General features: G+C 36.1%; 1 protein-coding gene across 2 annotated transcripts in view; it reads right to left on the reverse strand.

Annotated features, from left to right (window-relative positions):
• The window catches only part of LOC145673434 (store-operated calcium entry regulator STIMATE-like), a 42,148-nt gene extending 24,032 nt beyond the window's left edge, over nt 1–18,116 (reverse strand). Inside the window, exons 1-5 of one of the 2 annotated variants that reach the window (XM_081743138.1) lie at nt 17,961–18,102; nt 15,462–15,596; nt 10,205–10,449; nt 3,519–3,663; nt 636–757 (exon numbers count right to left, since the gene is read on the reverse strand). In XM_081743138.1, coding sequence (XP_081599264.1) covers nt 636–757; nt 3,519–3,663; nt 10,205–10,355 — 418 coding nt within the window. In that variant the 5' untranslated portion in view covers nt 10,356–10,449; nt 15,462–15,596; nt 17,961–18,102. Of the gene's footprint in view, nt 1–635; nt 758–3,518; nt 3,664–10,204; nt 10,450–15,461; nt 15,597–17,960 lie in introns of both variants that reach the window. The other variant, XM_081743136.1, reaches the window with a different exon arrangement.
• Between the last annotated feature and the right edge of the window lie 416 nt (nt 18,117–18,532).

Here is an 18,532-nt window from a genome sequence, read left to right on the forward strand (position 1 = left end):
TTACAGAACATATCTGTACGGTCAGATGAAGCCAATGGAATATAAAAAGCACCGTAAGCTTATTTATTGAAAGATTTAATTATGATAGTTTTATATATATATATATATTACACGATGAACTTTAGACCACAAATTCACGAACTCTTAGGAAATAAAATGAAATATTTAAGTTTTACGTCCCACGGTTATGCCGGTTAGGCTAAAGGAGACGGTGGTGATGAGAGATGAATGATATGGTGGAATGAAGAAAGTGGGAGGAAACAGGAGAACCCGGGAAAAACCACGAGCACGTTGTTTGTCCACTACAAAGTCCACACGGCGCGAGCTGGGATCGAACCAGGGACTCCAAGCACCGTAGGTGAACGCTCTACCACTGAGCCACCGCGCCCCCTCACGAACTTTTAGGATCGCGAAATCTATGAAAGAAATCAGAAGCTTGAGGTATCCTTGAGGCATCTGATGATTTTCAAACTTTTCATTCTCTCAGAATTTCTTGTCACATTGATTGAGAATTCCTGCATTAGAAGTTCCCAAATTTTGCACATATAATAGTATTTCGCTTTTAACACATTAAATAACAATATAAACGTATTTGTAATATATATATATATGTCAATAGAACTCTATGAACTTACCGTACTCTCCAAAATTTATTGCATCCCATCTCTTTACTCGAGCCAAATACTGTGACACGCGGATTCCAATGTAGATTAGGAACAAACCAACGGAAGAATCTAACAAAAAGCTTATTATATACCTGAAATAAAAAAGTAATAATCATGTTAACAACCATTCACTAAAAAGTTACAAAAAAAAAAAAATACTGGCTCAATCACAAGTTATAGTTGATTGTTAAGTTTTTTCTTTTCTCTTTTAGTTAAAAATTTCTCTACTACTAAGAGACAACTCTAAGATGGTGTCCAGCATTAATAATAACCACCACAGAGATTACAGCACATAAACATATCCCAAGTATGAGAAATTAAGTAAAGTACGAGTACAGTTAATAGTAAAATAAATACTACCTTGATCAAAAAGTTCTTCGGAATTACCACCACGTGGCGCTCTGTCACTTGATTTGATTTTTTTTTTTTTTTTTTTTTTTTTTTTTTTTTTTTTTTTTTTTTTTGTGGGCTGCTACATCTATCAGCGATATTCCCTCCCAACTTGAACATTCTAGTTTTCCATTTGAGAATGTGACGCAGTGTTCAGTACATCTGTTTGGGTGCATGTTTCGATTTTTGCAATGGAGTTAATTTTGTAATAACGAGTGTGTATTAAATTATGCGTTAAAAATGGATTCAATGACGCAAAGACCTTGGAAATGTTGGAAAAGTGTTTCGGCAAAGATGCAAAATCGTTTACCAGTGGCAAAAACGCTCTACGCTTGGTCGTGAGGCAGTCGATGATGATGAAAGCAGTGGCAGGCCGTCGACATCGAAAACCGACGAGAACATCCATAAAGTGAAATGTTGGCCGAAAACCATAAATTAACAATTTAGAGAACTGGCAGATGCCTAGTACGATGATTGCTTGTGCCGTGTTGCAGAAAAATAAGTGCCGAAACACCTGAATTTCATGAAATGAATAAATAAATAAATAAATAAATAAAAAATAAAATAAAATTTTAGAAAAAAAGATGTCGACATCGCCAAAGATATGATTTGAAAGGCTGAATCCAACGCAGCATTCATCAAACGGGTAATTACTGGAAACGAGACGTGGGTTTATGAGTATGACACGTAATTCATACATCAGATGAGCCCGTGATGAGCACCCAATGAGCCAAGACCGAAAAAAAAAAAAAAAATGTCGTCTTCAGTCGAAAAAGAAGGTGATGCTCACGGTTTTCATGGATTACAACAGTGTTGTGCACCGTGAATTTCTGCCAGAAAGTCAGATATTTCGGGTTATGAAGCGTTTGCGAGAAGCAATTCAATAGGGATTACTTCGAAGGGGACATCACATTTCAGGAATAAACTTGTATTTTTAATTTTGTGAGTGAATTCCGGTAACTTTTTGATCAAGGTAGTAATTTAAAAAAAAAAATCCCACGTTAAAAAGTTATTCCAAAGACACAATATCTGCAGAAGGTTATGAAGCCTTCTTCAACTCTTCCCCATCTGAAGAAAATTTGCTGCAACATAAGACATGATATATATACGAAATTTTCGGTTTGCCCATTCTGTGAAATAAAACTGATGTGATAAATTTGTAGTACGACAGTAAGATTTCCTTCTCTTCCTAATTTGTGGGAAGAGAAATCGTTGCTATGTACTTCTACGTAAAATTACAAATAATAAATATTCATTTGACGGTCTTAACCTTCGAAGCACTCAGCGAACTGGTGATGATGTAATATATGTTGAGAGGTTTTCTAACATTAAACATTTACATACATTCACACACACACACACACAGTTAAGAAGTATTTGCAGTATAATACGACATGTAAATAAAAATTAAGAACCAACATTTTACGGTCTGTAGAATTCAACATTTTTATACGCTCTGCTCCAGAATCCAGTATTTCAAAAAGATGAACAACTGAAGGTCAGATGTGGTAAAATACGTCATAATCAAATTATTCTCCTTAAATTAAATGGACACATTCGCAGAATGAGACTTTTAAATATACTTTTGTTTATTTACAGCTAATATGTATTCCATCGTATTAATTACAATTGTTCATACCAAGATAAGTTTTCTCAACTTTGACGAACTACTTATACTGATTTTAATACCGTGTTATCTGCGCAAAGTTTGCATGGCTAGATTATATTATCTATGCTACGCTTATTTGTTATATTTTCTTACAAAGATAAAAAATTACTACTTTTTTGCTGCTATTCATAGTAATAATAACAAACATATACATATTCGCACTTATGTTAAGTTTGATGAAAAAAAAGAAAGGTTAAAACACATTCTACGTTTCCCAAAAAGAGTTATTATTTTATCATACTTTACATCCAGATTTGCCCTGTACATTAGCTCATGAAGACAGATGATTATAAGAGTCAATGATTATGCAAGTGGTGGAATGAGAATGAGAGAGGAAATGAGAATACCGAAAAAATCCACGGACACGATTCTCTTTACCAGAAATTCACACGGCTTGGGATCGAACCAGATTCCTCTACCATATTTTACTTTTTGAATTAAGTTTTCTGCTACAGGTGAACTTTGAACACACACACGCTATCTGTTGAAGAAGTAAACGAAGATCATTAACGTGAAAAACTCCATATACCGTATTTTATAATCTTATAATTTGGATGAAAGCAAGTGCAAGCATACTGCCACAATAACTTTACTGCAACGACTATGAGAATGTTGTAGTAGAGATAACAAAAGAAGCAAGATAGTTCAAATATCGATTACAAATGCTAAATACATAATAACATGCCTTTCAATCTGAAAGTTGCGTTTCCATTCTACATCTTTAATAATAAATCTTGGGTAGTTGCATACAAATTGTGTTAATGTGGTTATATGAGTATTTACAAACCACTTACCAGGTACAGGGATCACCATGAAATTGGCCCGCTAGGAAAACGTTAGCTAGATGTACCACTGCTGCTCCCATACCTTGCTTAGACGTGTCATAAAACCATATTAGCCACGGACGACGTTCTAATCGTGGTTCACAGAATCGTTTCACTTACAAGAAAAGAAAGAAATATAACATTTATATAAACATTCATAGTTTGAAAGAAAATTCAACAGTCATTCATCTTTCAAACAATTTAAAATTTCACGTGGATAACAGTAAATGCAAATTCAAGGAATGAACCCGTGTCAATACGCCTCTCAACGAGTGGCTAAAGCGTGGAATACAATCTCATAAATATATATATTTTTTAAAAAAACATACTTCATTCGATGTTGATGCAGAAACTTCTACGGTGCAGGAAAAAAATATTTATAGATTTTGTCTCGACATTATAATACGAGATTATCGTTGTAATTATATTTATAAAACTATTATAGCAGCATATATTCAAAGTGGAAGTGAGTATTTCGGCCTTACACTAGTAGTTCTGAGATAAATTAATTTGATAAATATAACTACAATATACCGTAATAATTGTGAAAAGGGTTCGCGCGTCTTGTGTATATATTGTTATTTCAGGGTATCTACTGCAGCTGACTTGAATGTTTTCAGCATATTTCCAGTATTTAAAGCATCCTGCTAAAAAAAAGAAAAAAAAAAATCCGGTATACTACGGTGAACTAAAAAAGGTGTGTAACACATACGACCGTACGCTGGTGTATTTAACAGTATATAAAATACGTTGAAAGAGTAAAGCTCTTCCTCAATATTCTCGTAGAAGGAATGCATAAAAGCTAGAGGAATTAAAATTGAGAGAAACAAATAAACAAAATTGTTTTCTGGAAGTTATATCTCTCAGAATGCCTGTCGTAATCCATACTCAATTTTGGAAGCTTTCAACGTCATGCCTAGGACTGAATGACAAAATTAATTAAGGTCTTATATTATAAACGTTATTCATTTTCTTTCTGGAATTAGCTGGTTTTTCAGCCGTTGGCTAGTTAGCCCTATCACCACCCATACACACTCCAACGGCCTCAAAAGGAATTTTTATATTTCTGCAGTATTACACAATAATTTTCAATATTTTCGATATCAATAGACACCTTGTATTTGTATTCAACTCTCTTTTCAAGGTTTATAGGGGAGGTTAAAACAATTTTGATATTTGGAAAGAACAAAGGTAAATAAGATGTAACGTTCTGCAATTCAATGGCTGGCCAATGATAGCAGAATTTGTTATTTGTAATATTACAGTAAAGTAATGACAAGTAGAAGAATTACAAGGGGTTGTTATTTTAACTACAATATAGTTGGACTAATATGAAATTAATTTCTCTAGTTACATAAGAAAAAGAAACAGCTGTGCTTCAATTGCGCTCCAATTTGCTTCTCTTAAAATGTTAAAAATCTAGAGTTATTAAATTTTAATTTCAATATATTTTCTTCTAAATTAATAACGTGAACATTTTCAAATAAGTATTCTTATCGTTCTCATGATATTCTGAAAATAATACCACGACTTACAAATTTTCAACAATCTCTTTTGTAAACTTTTAGATTGCGATTAATGCCAATATAACTGTAAAATGAACTCAAGTTTGGAATTCTTTTTCTTTACAGTACTTATCTTGCGACTATTTAAACAGGAATCTCAATATATTACGTAAATTTTACCGTGGCTAAAAGTGAACGTTTTAGAATTCATGCAAAGATATTATATGCTAAAGCTACGCATTCGAAACCTTTAAAAATGTATTCTTTATGTATTTAAATTTTACTTTTTCTACTTAAAAAAAATAAAAAAAAGTTGTACGGGTTTACACAGAAGGTTAAATCTTGTAAAACAAAAGGCAGTCACTGTTGATTAATAATTTTAGTATACTAGAAACTTTTCTTTTCACGTTTAAAACTCACAGCTACACAACTACTCATTTAATCGTTTCTACACAGAAAATAGACTAGATTGCAAGAAAAAAGGTAGCTAGAAGGATGTACATAGGTATAGGTCAGAAAAATTCTGAGCTATTGGCATGTTGCCAACAGCAATTGTGAAAACGAAATACTACTAAGCATAAATCAACCATTAAGGTATATATAAATTTTATTATCCATTATCATAACTATAAATATACATAAATTAACCTATTACTTACACTTTATTAATAAATTTCAGCGTGCATTCGAAACATAACCAATAAATAAACGTACTCATTTAAACTTAGAATAACAGTAGTAAGGTGGCTTTCAAATGTAAGAGAAATTTCAAACTCATAATATCTTCATCATAAACATCTTTGCGAAAATTACGGTGAATTTACTTATATTTTCTTTATTCTCTATTGCACTGTTATATTGAAACTCGCCAAATTTTTTATTCCATCAAAACGCATTCTTAGGTTGATAACCTAATATATATATATATATATATATATATATACAGGGTGTCTAGTAAAATTCCAAAATGAAATTTCGTGACCTTCTCTTTCTCAAACCACAAAATTTAGTAACATTCTCAGGAGCGATTTGGGTGCTGGGCCAAATTTTTCATGCATGCGATAGAAGCGTGCTTTGCTTGTGATTTGGTACCGTCTGAAGCAGACCATAGACATTTTTGGTGGTAAATTTTGACGTTTTATAGAACAACATTTTCCAGTCTATACTTATAGTTGTACAGATTAAAAAAAAAAAAAAATCGTGACCCAAAAGCTAAATTTCTTGACTTTCATGACCGTTTTCTGATTTCGTGACTTTTTCATGACTCTGTGACCGATAGACAAACTGATATATATGGCCCAAAAGTAGGTATACAGTCCCGTACTGATCAACTCTTGCTTTTTATATAATTTCTTATTGTTATCCATTAGGCAGACTTAGTTTCTTTATTATTTGTTCTTAAAGCCCTTTTACTTATATCTTAAGCTCGAAACAGCCGAAGCAAATAAACTTACAAGCTAGAATGTTGATTTTAGTTTAGCGACCCTTTCAGCAGCGAGGCTATATGAGACGTGAACCTACTGATTAACGTGGAATCCGAACCACATGGGCTCCCGCCGGGAATCGAACCCAGGTCTTCCACGCCAAAGGCGCGTACGCTAACCGCATAGCCACGAGGAAGCTCTAAGAGGTTATATGAGAAATGGACCTACTGATTAACGTGGAATCCGAACCACATGAACCTCCGCCCAGAACCGAACCCGGGTCTCCCACGCCGAAGGCGCGTACGCTTACCGAAGCCAGAATGTTATACTTGAACAATGCAGGGGTGTATACCTACTTTTGGGCAACTGTATATATACAGGGTGGTCGTGCATGAATGTCGGAAAATTCGGGAGATCTTTCTACAGGTAAAAACAAACAAAAAATGTCATATGAACATTGGGTGAATGCGGCTTCGTTTGGACGCTAGAGGCGTCTGAAATATCACCTTCCGAGGCGGCAATTTGCAATATCTCAAGAACGGAGACAAATACGAATGTCGGGTCAAAACATATCAAAGGAAACCCCATCCTAAGAATCCAATTATGCATAAGTAATGGCGAAACAGTGGCGGCGCTAGAGGGGGGCACAAAGAAAGTGAATGAAACATGGAGAAAAGTGAACAATTTACACTGAAAAATTGTAGGAGGGGATGTTACTTGGAACATGCAACAACAAATGTTAATGAACAAAGGCAACAACGGCTAGTCTGTAGGGACATTATGGGAGGCGGATTGTAGGAATTCAGTATCTTTGTAATGGTGAGAAATAGGAATGTCGGGTCAAAAGATATCAAAGGAAATGCCATCCGAAGAATCCAATTATGTATAAGTGATGGCGAAACAGTGGCGGCGCCAGGGGAAGCATAAAGAAAGTGAATGAAATGCAGAGAAAGTGAACAATTTACACTGACAAACTGTAGGAGCGGATGTTATATGGAACATGCGGCAACAAATGTTAATGAACAAATGCAACAATGGCTACGCTGTAGGGACACTATGAGAGGTGGAATGTTGAAATACAGTATCATTTTAACGGAGAGAAATAGGAATGTCGGGTGAAAAGATATCAAAGGAAATCCCATCCGAAGAATCCAATTATGCCCACGTACTGCAGAACAGTGGCGGCGCATGGGAGCTGCAAAGAAACTGTTAAACACTTTTAGTGATGAAACGTGCAGTTCGTAAAAAACGCGTATGGAAGATGAGACCCAGTTTATTGTAAAAACAAGAGGTATTCTACTTACCATGGTCAACAGAATGCCATTCTATAGCAGCTGTTCAATATGTCCTCCTTGTTCTTCGAGATAGACAGTTAAACGATGGCGTAAGGATTCTCTGACTGGTGCCAATATCGCTGACGTTTGCCCTAATGTGGCAAATGCAGCACATACACGCTGGCGAAGATCTTCAACATCATGCAGGGGCCGTGTATACACGAGACTCTTCACGTAACGCCACAGGAAAAAATCTAGGGTATTCAGGTCGGGTGAACTTGGGGCCCATACTTGTCTTCCACTACGACCTATCCACCTGCGTGGAAATGTTTTGTTCAGATATGCACGAATGGTGTGACATGAGTGGGCAGGGGCGCCATCATGCATAAACCACATACACTGTCGTGTCATCAGTGGCACATCTTCAAGCAGAATAGGTAGGTTCTCAGTCAGAAACTGGAGATACGATATTGCGTTCAATCGCTGTGGTAAGAAGTGTAGTCCCACAACGTTGTCGCCAATAGTACCAACCCATACATGCAATTGGAAACGCTGTTGATGCGTCGTCTCTACAATTGCATGCGGGTTGTTGAGTGCCCATCGATGGTCATTGTGGAAATTTGTGATACCATCCCGTGTGAATAATGCCTCATCCGAGAACAATACCTGTCTTAGAAAGGCTGGTGATACACGGCAGCGGCGGTATAACCAACGACAGAAACGTTGTCGGGTTTCATAGTCACCATCGTATAACGCATGCGTTCGTTGTACGTTGTATGGTCTGAGATTATTACTATGCTTAGCACGACTTGATGCGAAACTTGTTGCTGCCTTGCTATTCGTCGGGTGCTAATACTCGGGTTCCGTGTCACATGTCGGAGTACCCTCTCTTCCAGTGGGGGTGTTCGAACGCGTCGTCGTCTCGGAATGTCAGTGTTGGGAAGGAATGACCCAGTGTCCCGCAATCGCTGATGAATACGAATAAACATCCCCGGTGCTGGAATTTGTCGATCTGGGTAGCGTTCAGCATATAACCTACGTGCTTCTGCATTACCTTCCGCTAAGCCGTACATTAAATACATATCTGCCATTTCGGCGTTAGTGTATACTACCCTATTCATTGTGGTGCATTACACATAGCACTTGTCCGTCCCGCGCTTGTCAACATCAATACTGTTTCACACGACACAAAGTAAACCACATTCACATACACAAGGATCACTGCCCTGCCTGTAGAGTGTAGCACTAAAACGCTTGTGCTGTTACTGTCATTGCCCCATTCAGTACGAATGAACTGTGCGCTGTCCTCTGCCCCTTCGATGCGAACGCTCTCGTTACCCAAGCTTTCACTACTCCTATAACTAACTCTACTATGCGACGCTCTGCACGCCCCCTTGTTCCACCTACTGTAGCTATACGCCCTCTGTCATCGGACATGTATCATACAGTACATCTAGAGTTGTATTCCTTGTTTCCTGATTGCTCCCCCTGGCGCCGCCACTGTTTCGCCATCACTTATACATAATTGGATTCTTCGAATGGGATTTCCTTTGATATCTCTTGACCCGACATTCCTATTTCTCACCATTACAAAGATACTGTATTCCTACAATCTGCCTCCCATAATGTCCCTACAGACTAGCCGTTGTTGCCTTTGTTCATTAACATTTGTTGTTGCATGTTCCAAGTAACATCCCCTCCTACAATTTTTCAGTGTAAATTGTTCACATTTCTCCATGTTTCATTCGCTTTCTTTGTGCCCCCCTCTAGCGCCGCCACTGTTTCGCCATTACTTATGCATAATTGGATTCTTAGGATGGGGTTTCCTTTGATATGTTTTGACCCGACATTCGTATTTGTCTCCGTTCTTGAGATATTGCAAATTGCCGCCTCGGAAGGTGACATTTCAGACGCCTCTAGCGTCCAAACGAAGCCGCATTCACCCAATGTTCATATGACATTTTTTTTTGTTTTTACCTGTAGAAAGATCTCCCGAATTTTCCGACATTCATGCACGACCACCCTGTATATATAAATGAAATTTCTAGTTTTTCGTACTACGTCTATAGCCTTTGGGCTAAAACAGATGATTGATGAAAATAAATAATAAGTTGAGTGATATGCGGTGGAAGAAAAAGGGAGAACCCTGAGAAAATCGAAGGACATAATGCTGTCCAGCACAAATACGGATAATCTAATAGTAAATGAATAATAATAGACAATACTTTTTAAGACGGCAGGAGACAAAAAACTGCTAGGAATCTTAATTTAAAAAATAAATAAATAAATAAGGTTGAATTATTTAGTAAATATATATATATATTACTTCTGTAGCACTATGATTTACATATCCTAAATACATAAAATAATTAAAAAATTACAATTTAAAAAATAAAAGAAACTGACTTAATAGACTTTATAAATGGATAAGGAATGAAATGAAATATACTTACAAATAAGGCAAGTAAACGCCAAGCACGCGAGAACTCCTTGGATAAACCATCCGAATGTATCTGTCAATGCGTCTTTCCTGCAGTGAAAATTTGATCCATCGTTGATCACAACTTCGAAGTTGGTTTGTACAGCGTTTGATATGTTATTCATTTAGAAGCTGGCCAAATTTATTTACAACTTCTAAACTATCATGCTCTCACAAAGCACGCTGCTATTCACTACCTGATTGTACTGGATGACATTACTGGAAATAAACAAGAATTCACAATTAAATACAATTAGCTAGATTTGAATAATAAAGAAAGTAAATAATTTTACTTAACTTGAGTAGTTTTGTTTCACTCAGTTTTCTTCTCTGAGCTTCTTCAAAGGATATCACCCTATAAAGATTAAATCGAATAGGAATTTACATGTTAGTTATTTGTTCACTTCCTCAACAATATTCCAATGAGGACAAGTTCCCAATATTTAGTGCAAAATTCTTACAAACTTCAACAATCAACTACGAGGATTATTTAGATTGAAATGGCAAAACTGTTGTGATTTGATGGTTGTTTATCCGAGAGACGAACACAGTGTATTTCCGAGCAGCGTAACGATCGGTCGACGTGTTCGTGTTCCGTTATTACACTGTGTCTTGTCAGTGGACGCCGTGAAAGTGAGGTGCATAACTTACTGGCCTTAACAATGTTTACCCGTGCAGAGAAGTGTGTTTTCATCAAGTTTCAACTGGCACGAAGTCGAAATGCACGTCAGATCCATAAAGGATTACATGAAGCGTGTGGTGAGTGCTCTGCTTTAGCTACAAAGTACAGAAAATTACCAAAGACTACAAAATACAAAAGATTTGATTTAGTGCAAGTTAGTTCAGTCAGTCACAAATAAGACGACTTATTCAATTTGTATATCAATAAAAGAAGTGAATAAAAATATGAATCATTTGGGTTCATTCTGGTTCTCAACCATTCATACATATACATATGAAGAAAATAATTTTGAAATTAGCATAAAGCACTTCATTCATGTTTTCCAAGTTTGTAAAGTTTGAGAAAAGATCTAGATGCTTTGAGATACCCTCACCATGAAGTTGAGCCATTTGTGGCATTTTTGCTCTTAAATTTATTTATATATTTATTTTGCTATAAACTTTTTTTCTTTCTTTCTTTTCTTTTAACACCTAGTTTAAACCAACCAACACTGAGTCAAAATACTTATATTTCTAAAACTTAGAGGAGACTCAACCTGGTTCCAAATATCAGGCTTTCCAATGAAAATGAAAAAAAAAAAAAAAAAAAAAATGAAAAAAGAAAAATGTAGGAAATCACGAGGAAAAAATATAAGAGGTTTCGTGCAACTACGAAACTAACATTTCAATTATCCATTAGGTAGAAATAAATAAATAAATAAATCGCATGGAAATTACACCAATTATCACATAAACATACATTCTACTCTGAATATAAATGGTAATTATCTCGCTGCAAAATTTTATACGAGTTTCTTAGTGTTTTGGTACGTAGCTCACCAGTGCTAAGCAACGACCATAAGGAAAGTGTAAAAAGGATCTGCGTCAGAAAATCAGTGTTTAAGTATACGTCTCCAAGATTACTCACAAGATTATTTTCATTGTTCGCAAGATAATATCATTTCTATGTTAATTCCTTTTTTCTTTTCAAATATAATACATATGTTGTAAAAAACAATACAAAATTCATAGAAAGATCACATAACACATGATACAAGGAGTTGGTTTGTTAAGTATCTTAATACACAATTGCACACAGAACTTACTGCATCTGAGAAAATATATACAACAGTAAAAGTATCAGTTACACTTTATTATTTTTTTTTCAGTGCCTGAATATGCTTATTTGCCATCTTCCGTTTCTCTTTGTTCTGCTCGTCTCGAATTTTCTGTAGTTCACTCATCTTCAAGGATGTGGTCTGGATCATTGCCTGGAGAACACTAACATCAGCTATGTCTTTTCTTGATATCGCAGAAGATAAATCTTGTCTGAGCATCATCAGTCTAGTAGCTACTTGCATTTCCTTCTGTACTGTTTCGCCAATTCAATTTAATTTCTTCAGAGATGATTCATTTCTTAACGTACTTTTTCTTCTGGAAATTTTTGCCACTGCGGCCTCTTTGGATCTGCACTCTTCTAAGTAATCTTTATACTTTTTCCAGGCGTTATGCATAGCATCTATTAATTGCTTTGTAACAGGTAGGTTTTCAACTTTTCCTCCATTCGACCACCCTACTGTGGAGACGAAAGGTCCTCCAACCACTCACACTTTATTTCCTTATGTTATTTTCACAAGTGGAAGTAGCACTGCCACAAAAATATAGGTGGTTTCGTTAAAATGTATAAAAAATACAGGTGTTCATAGGGAGAGACGCAAGTAAGGAAAAATAAGAAATATAGTAGCATTGGAAAGCCTGAAATATACCAGATTCCGGATCCACTCAGAATCGGGTATCCGGTTTTACACCGTAGAACTGAGAATTAAGTGCCTGGCTCCAGAGCTTAGAATTGGGTACCCGGAACCGAGCGTGGGTACGGCGAAAGGTGTCCAAACTCCAAAAAAGAAGAAATCGAAATTTGAAAATGCACCTGTTTAAAACTGACACTAATTTTCTTTCGCTAAAATTGACATTGCAAAGTAAGGGATACAAAGTAAAATCCTGTTCAAAACAATATTGACAGCTAATTATATGATTTTTGGTATCGCTGCTGTTGGAGTGAAGTGCTCTGCCATAATTTCTTGAGGAGAGGGATAAATAATGAGGTCGTTTATGGCATTTATATTTCATCACTTTTCTCCCAGCAATTGTCATAGAGCTTTATTTTTCTTTCACTATCATCATCTTTGTACTGAGCCCAAGTGTTCCTCATTCACGGAAGCCCTATTTCATGTATTTCCAGCTCAACGCGTTAGCGAAAAGAAAGAAAGAAAGAAAAAAAACTCGTCTTCGGAGGAACAGCGGTTAACACAATACAAGCAAGCAGGAGATCAGTGTTGAATTCAGAACTTCTAGCAAGAATACGCCAAGAAAATTTAAGGTGTTTCGGCGTTGATAAAGTTCACACTTACGAAGATTAATATATTAAAAAATATATATATATCATTTGTCGCGGAAGGAAAAAGCGCACAAAGCCAAAAAATTAAGGGTATCAAATTTATGAAGTGAGTGTAAAAGAAATCATCTATTCGTCCTTAGTTCGTTCCCATATGAACAATCAACAAATGCGTAATTAAACGACATTAGAAAAGGGCAAGGGGAAAGAGTATCCGGACCACCGGTAACAAACTGTTTGTGACAATATTTATTGGTACTACATGTAGGTTCTGCAGTGACTCCATTTGTCAAATTATTGCCAACAGAGTCCAACTCAAAACTCTGAATCGCAAAGGGGTCTTCCTGTTACAGGACAACGCTAAGCCCCACGTGGCTAGGATGACCCGGGACACCATTCTACACTATTACATTTCCCATACTCCACAGATATTGCACCGTTCGATTAACACCTGTTCCATTCCTTGGACAATCACCTTGGAGGACGCCAGTTCAAATCCTTAGTAGAGGTGAAAAAATGCACCTGATACCTTCTTCGCTTCACGGTTCCCCAAGTTTTACAGTGATGGAATCCACGGCTTTCCAAAACGTCGATACTGATGGGGATTACTTTTGATCTTGCAGGTACATCTTAGTGACATATCGATGTTCGAAGATGGTGGGTGAAAAAGCGACAGAGCTTTCTTGGTACCTTTAAATTACAGACACAATCAACTAAATATTTCACTTATCTCCTTAAAAATTCTGTTTATTTCATTTTCAAGTTTTACATTGCATACTTGTGTTCTTCAGACTAATGATGATGGAATTCAGTTGTTAGATTTCTTGTTTATTATGTTAGCTTTATCATTTTGACTAATCTTCCGGAGATGGCGGCCCCACATCAGACCCACTACTCTTTCACACGTAGGTCTTAGGCAAAAATAATTCTTATTTTCATGTTTCCTTTGCTCTGCACTAGGTACGTATTCATCTTTACTGTATTACTACGTAAAAATACATACCTTCCAACTGTGAATTGTTGCAAACTACCACTATTCAGAAATAGCGAAAACAATATCCTTACCTTCTCACGTTTCCAACCAACCCTATAAACATCCTACTACGGTATTATGTAAATTGCCTTTTAGAGGGGAGTTTGGGAGCGGAACCCCCTATCATATTCCTGTCCCTGGGACATCAAAAGTTACAAAACAGATAGAATATACTTCTTTCCTATACCAGGAAACCTCACAAGGGGAATGAAATATGAACTTCTCTTAGCAGGAAATGCACTTTTATTGCGTTAGAAGGTGTTTCTTGTGGGAGGATTTGCATTAATGGATGCAAATTGACTTTAAGAGGGTTGAGTATAACTTAAAAAACAAACCAAACTATGTTAGGTAACTACTAAAAGCATACATATGATCTAACAGAGTCAGGACACAAGCGAAGCGGGGGGACCCGAGTAGTAGCGACGGGATGCGCTCAAAGGAAGCAAGTGCGTCAGCTACGGTGAGTATATGCATAAACAGGGGGAAGGTTTTAGAACGTAGGTCCCCCCCCCCCCCCATATAGGTTAGTACCTTTCGGTAGCAAAAGTTTAACATTTAATTCACATAGTATTGCCGAGCGAGTGAAAACGGGTTAGAGCCCCACAGGGCACGCTGTTTTCTGTCTTTATTACAGCTAAATGGGGAGGGGGGCGTGTACTCTAGAACCTTGCCATAAAGAACGATAGTGGAAAAATACTTTATATGGCATAAAACATGCCTTGCGTAACGCACAGCATGGCAACAGTTCTATGATTATTTTGTGTACTACCATCATATATCACATCTTCCATTTCGAATCTCTACCTTATTATACAAGTTAGAGGTAAGATCCCGATATACTTTTTCTTTGCTTGAACAATCTTATTATGGAATAATGTAACAAATTTTACAATTCCGTAAATCTTACAAATTTATGCCCCCATGAAATGGTTTAGCACTCAAAATTTTACTCTATTTTACATTTGGTTCACATGAAACTCCTCTCTTATTAATTTCCGCTCTCTCTCATTACTGCAGCATATACTTTCTAGATTAGTTAATAAAACAGTGGGTTTGCTCTATTGTCTGTTTACCTAATATCGTATCAATACGCGAAGTAATATAGTCCAGAATTTAACTTTGTTTTTGTAACTAATTACTCACCCTACACTGATGACCTTTACTGTTACTCTCATGCTGACATTGCGTCTGATTCTGTTCATTTCTCTGTAAATTTTGTATTTCGGGGTCGCCTGCGGCAGTTAACCTTCCGTTTTTTTACTTCACTCGTTGACAACACTAAAACAATATATAACTTTCATTACATGTTATGCCAACAAAGTTTTGTACTCGTTCAGTAATATATCAGCTGGAATTACTCCGTCTTTCCACATAATCGAATATTATCATCCTGAAGCATTCTTAATACCTACTTTTCCCCTACATTTAATAATAATTACCACATACCAAAAACTTTACCAATTAAAGAATTTAAAAATGAAGAATCAGCAAGTAATATTCTAGTGCTGCAGAATATAAAGCTGAGAGGTACCTCTCAGAATCTGATAAGCATGTAATATGTATAGAGCAGGGTTGGCTGGTTTAAACCAGTTATTTTTTTTTTTAAAAAAAAAAAAAAAAAAAAAAAAAGCAACTGGTTTAAACAAAAAGAATGAAAAATGCTTTAAATCGTGTGAACTTCATGGTGACGTTTCTACATATCAAACCATCCGCATTACATTTATCTACTTTTCACCTTTTAATCAAGGGGTCCCGTCTTCAATTCTCGGTCGAACCACAACCCATCTTTCAAGTGTAAACCAAGTAGCGATTCGAGGTGTCTCTAAGCGAAAGTCTTCTCCATGATAACCTTGGTATTTCATAAGGATGTTAAGCCTAAACATGCGAAATAAAACCAAATTATATATTTCTACTTGAGTGAATGCCTGTTGTTTTATAAAGAAGCCCAGGTTGCTTAAATGTATTCATATAAATTGCCAAATTTATCAACTGCCTACGCAGCTTCCAACATCAGCTTGGATTTGACTTGATTTTAATTTTATTGAATGATATCTACATACCAAATGTGTAATACCTCAGTTTTAGCGTAGTGATTATGATACGTTGACCTTAAAATTTTACAAACAAATACATTTAAAGTAACAACAGGATTTTTCCAATGGCTAAGGTGGGAGTTTCTCGATTTATATATAATTCTGTATAATGTTTTTACTTGTGTAACTGTTTATCTTTTTGTCCTTCTGAAATAACTATTGACAATTATATTAACAAGTGGGCCTATGTAAAGATCAGTACAACGTATTTTTATCAGAAGTCCTTCGTGAGTGAGTCGGCAATCGCATTTGTGGCTAATTAGTCCCGGTTTCGTGTCCAAATGGGCAATTTATCTTGAATGTAAGCCGAGAAGCGGTTTGGATTCCGCTTTAAGCTTATGTGACTTCTTCCAGCATAACCTTGTTGTTGCATAGTAACACCACGGGGAAACAAACTAATTTCTGTCCATATATATTATAAATACATAGAGTAAATTATTTAAATAATAAAAAAAAAACCCTGGTATAGAGCAATGCAATACCTAAAACAAACTAGGTTGTTTTAAATAGTTCAGTAGGTTAAAAAAAGGGGGGAGGGTTGATTCTGATTGCGGGAGGCCAATACAAACCATGAAAGTAAATACAGGTCCCACAACTGAGTACCTTGCTTTTATCGAAATTGTGATAAAGGTAGAAAACAACGAGGCTGCGTCGCTTCTAACCCCCTTCGCTCGCTCAGCTATATTTTGTGAAGTAAGTACGGGGGGAAGTAATTCTAGCCCCCGTAATTAGAATTTATCCACAAAAAAAAAAATTATCACTTATTCTACTATTGTCCAACTAAAATCGAATTTCAAACCAAAAACATATAGAACAAATGCAGTTTCAAGGGAAATCAATGACGGTGATCAAAACGCAAATAGAGGTCTCCGGTTTACAATAAATGTGCGCTAACCGATATCTGTCCCTCACAAAACTAGCCAAACTCTTTGGCTGGTGCTTGATCGTTTTGACCACATAAATACTCCTTACACCATCATAAATGCAACGCCTAAAGTAGCTTTCGATAGAACTCCAAGGCGAAGATTCACTGCCGTAACTAGTGACAGGGAGAAAATCCTTCCGAGTATCGCTTGGATTAGAAAGTTTCTCTTTTATAGAAAGTAATGTTATTTGGACTTAAAGGTTTACTTAGAAATTTGAAAGAAATGACCATTAGAAATAAGACCTGCATACTCAGCTCATTACCATCATAACATTTGGTAGCTAAACTCCTACTTAAGATGTAAACATCATATGCCCATGACAATGAAAATTTAAGATAATATTCACGGAAGTAGGTCAGTGACACTCTACTGTAATCTGGAGCGTGAGTGATCTGTTAGAACAACTATTTAACTCGTACATAAAATGAATGTTCAAAAATATATTGGATTATAAAATATAAAACAACCACAAACTTTTCGTAGAAATAGATTTCACTAAATAACTCAAAATAGTTTTCAACTTGAAAATACAATTAACTAGTTGAATATCATAGTACAAGTTTAGCTCAAACTTCACCCATTAAAATAGCTTCTAGTTATAAGACTACTAAAAATAAACTTACTATGTTAAATATCGTATGTAAAAAATTCGCACGCCCTTGACAACTTCCTTCGCTTTATGTGCGGAAACAAGATCGCAACACAATATACAAATCTACGAAAGATGTCTGTACCGCAATACATGAAGCGGAAATCACTTTTCAATTGTCATTTCACATAGTTGCCAGGTAGTAAAGGATATAAGTTTCAGCCATTTCACTCGAACTTTGACTTCTTCTTCTTTTTTTTTTTAAATTTTGCTTAGGATCACCATCTTCTAATTATTTTGCACTAGCTGACTGCTTACTTGCAGAAATTAGGACAGGAGCTTCAATGTATTACAGTCATCCACTAATCTCTCTGCTTTAACGTAAGAACTGTTTTCATTAATATGGTTCATCATAGCCTTCTTCTCCCTCTCCTTTTATTGCCTTTCTCCCTACGTTGTCATTTTTTGAGTTTAGCATTCCACGATTATACAATGAAGTATAGACATTGATACTGAGAAAAATATAATGGCGCAATGATGAAAGTGGGAGGAAACGGGAGAACCACGTGAAAACTTACCCACACGACGTTTGTTCACTACAGCTGC

Source organism: Thermobia domestica, chromosome 16 (genome assembly GCF_964235325.1).
Source record: "Thermobia domestica chromosome 16, izTheDome1.hap1.1, whole genome shotgun sequence".
Taxonomy (NCBI): Eukaryota; Metazoa; Arthropoda; class Insecta; order Zygentoma; family Lepismatidae; genus Thermobia; species Thermobia domestica.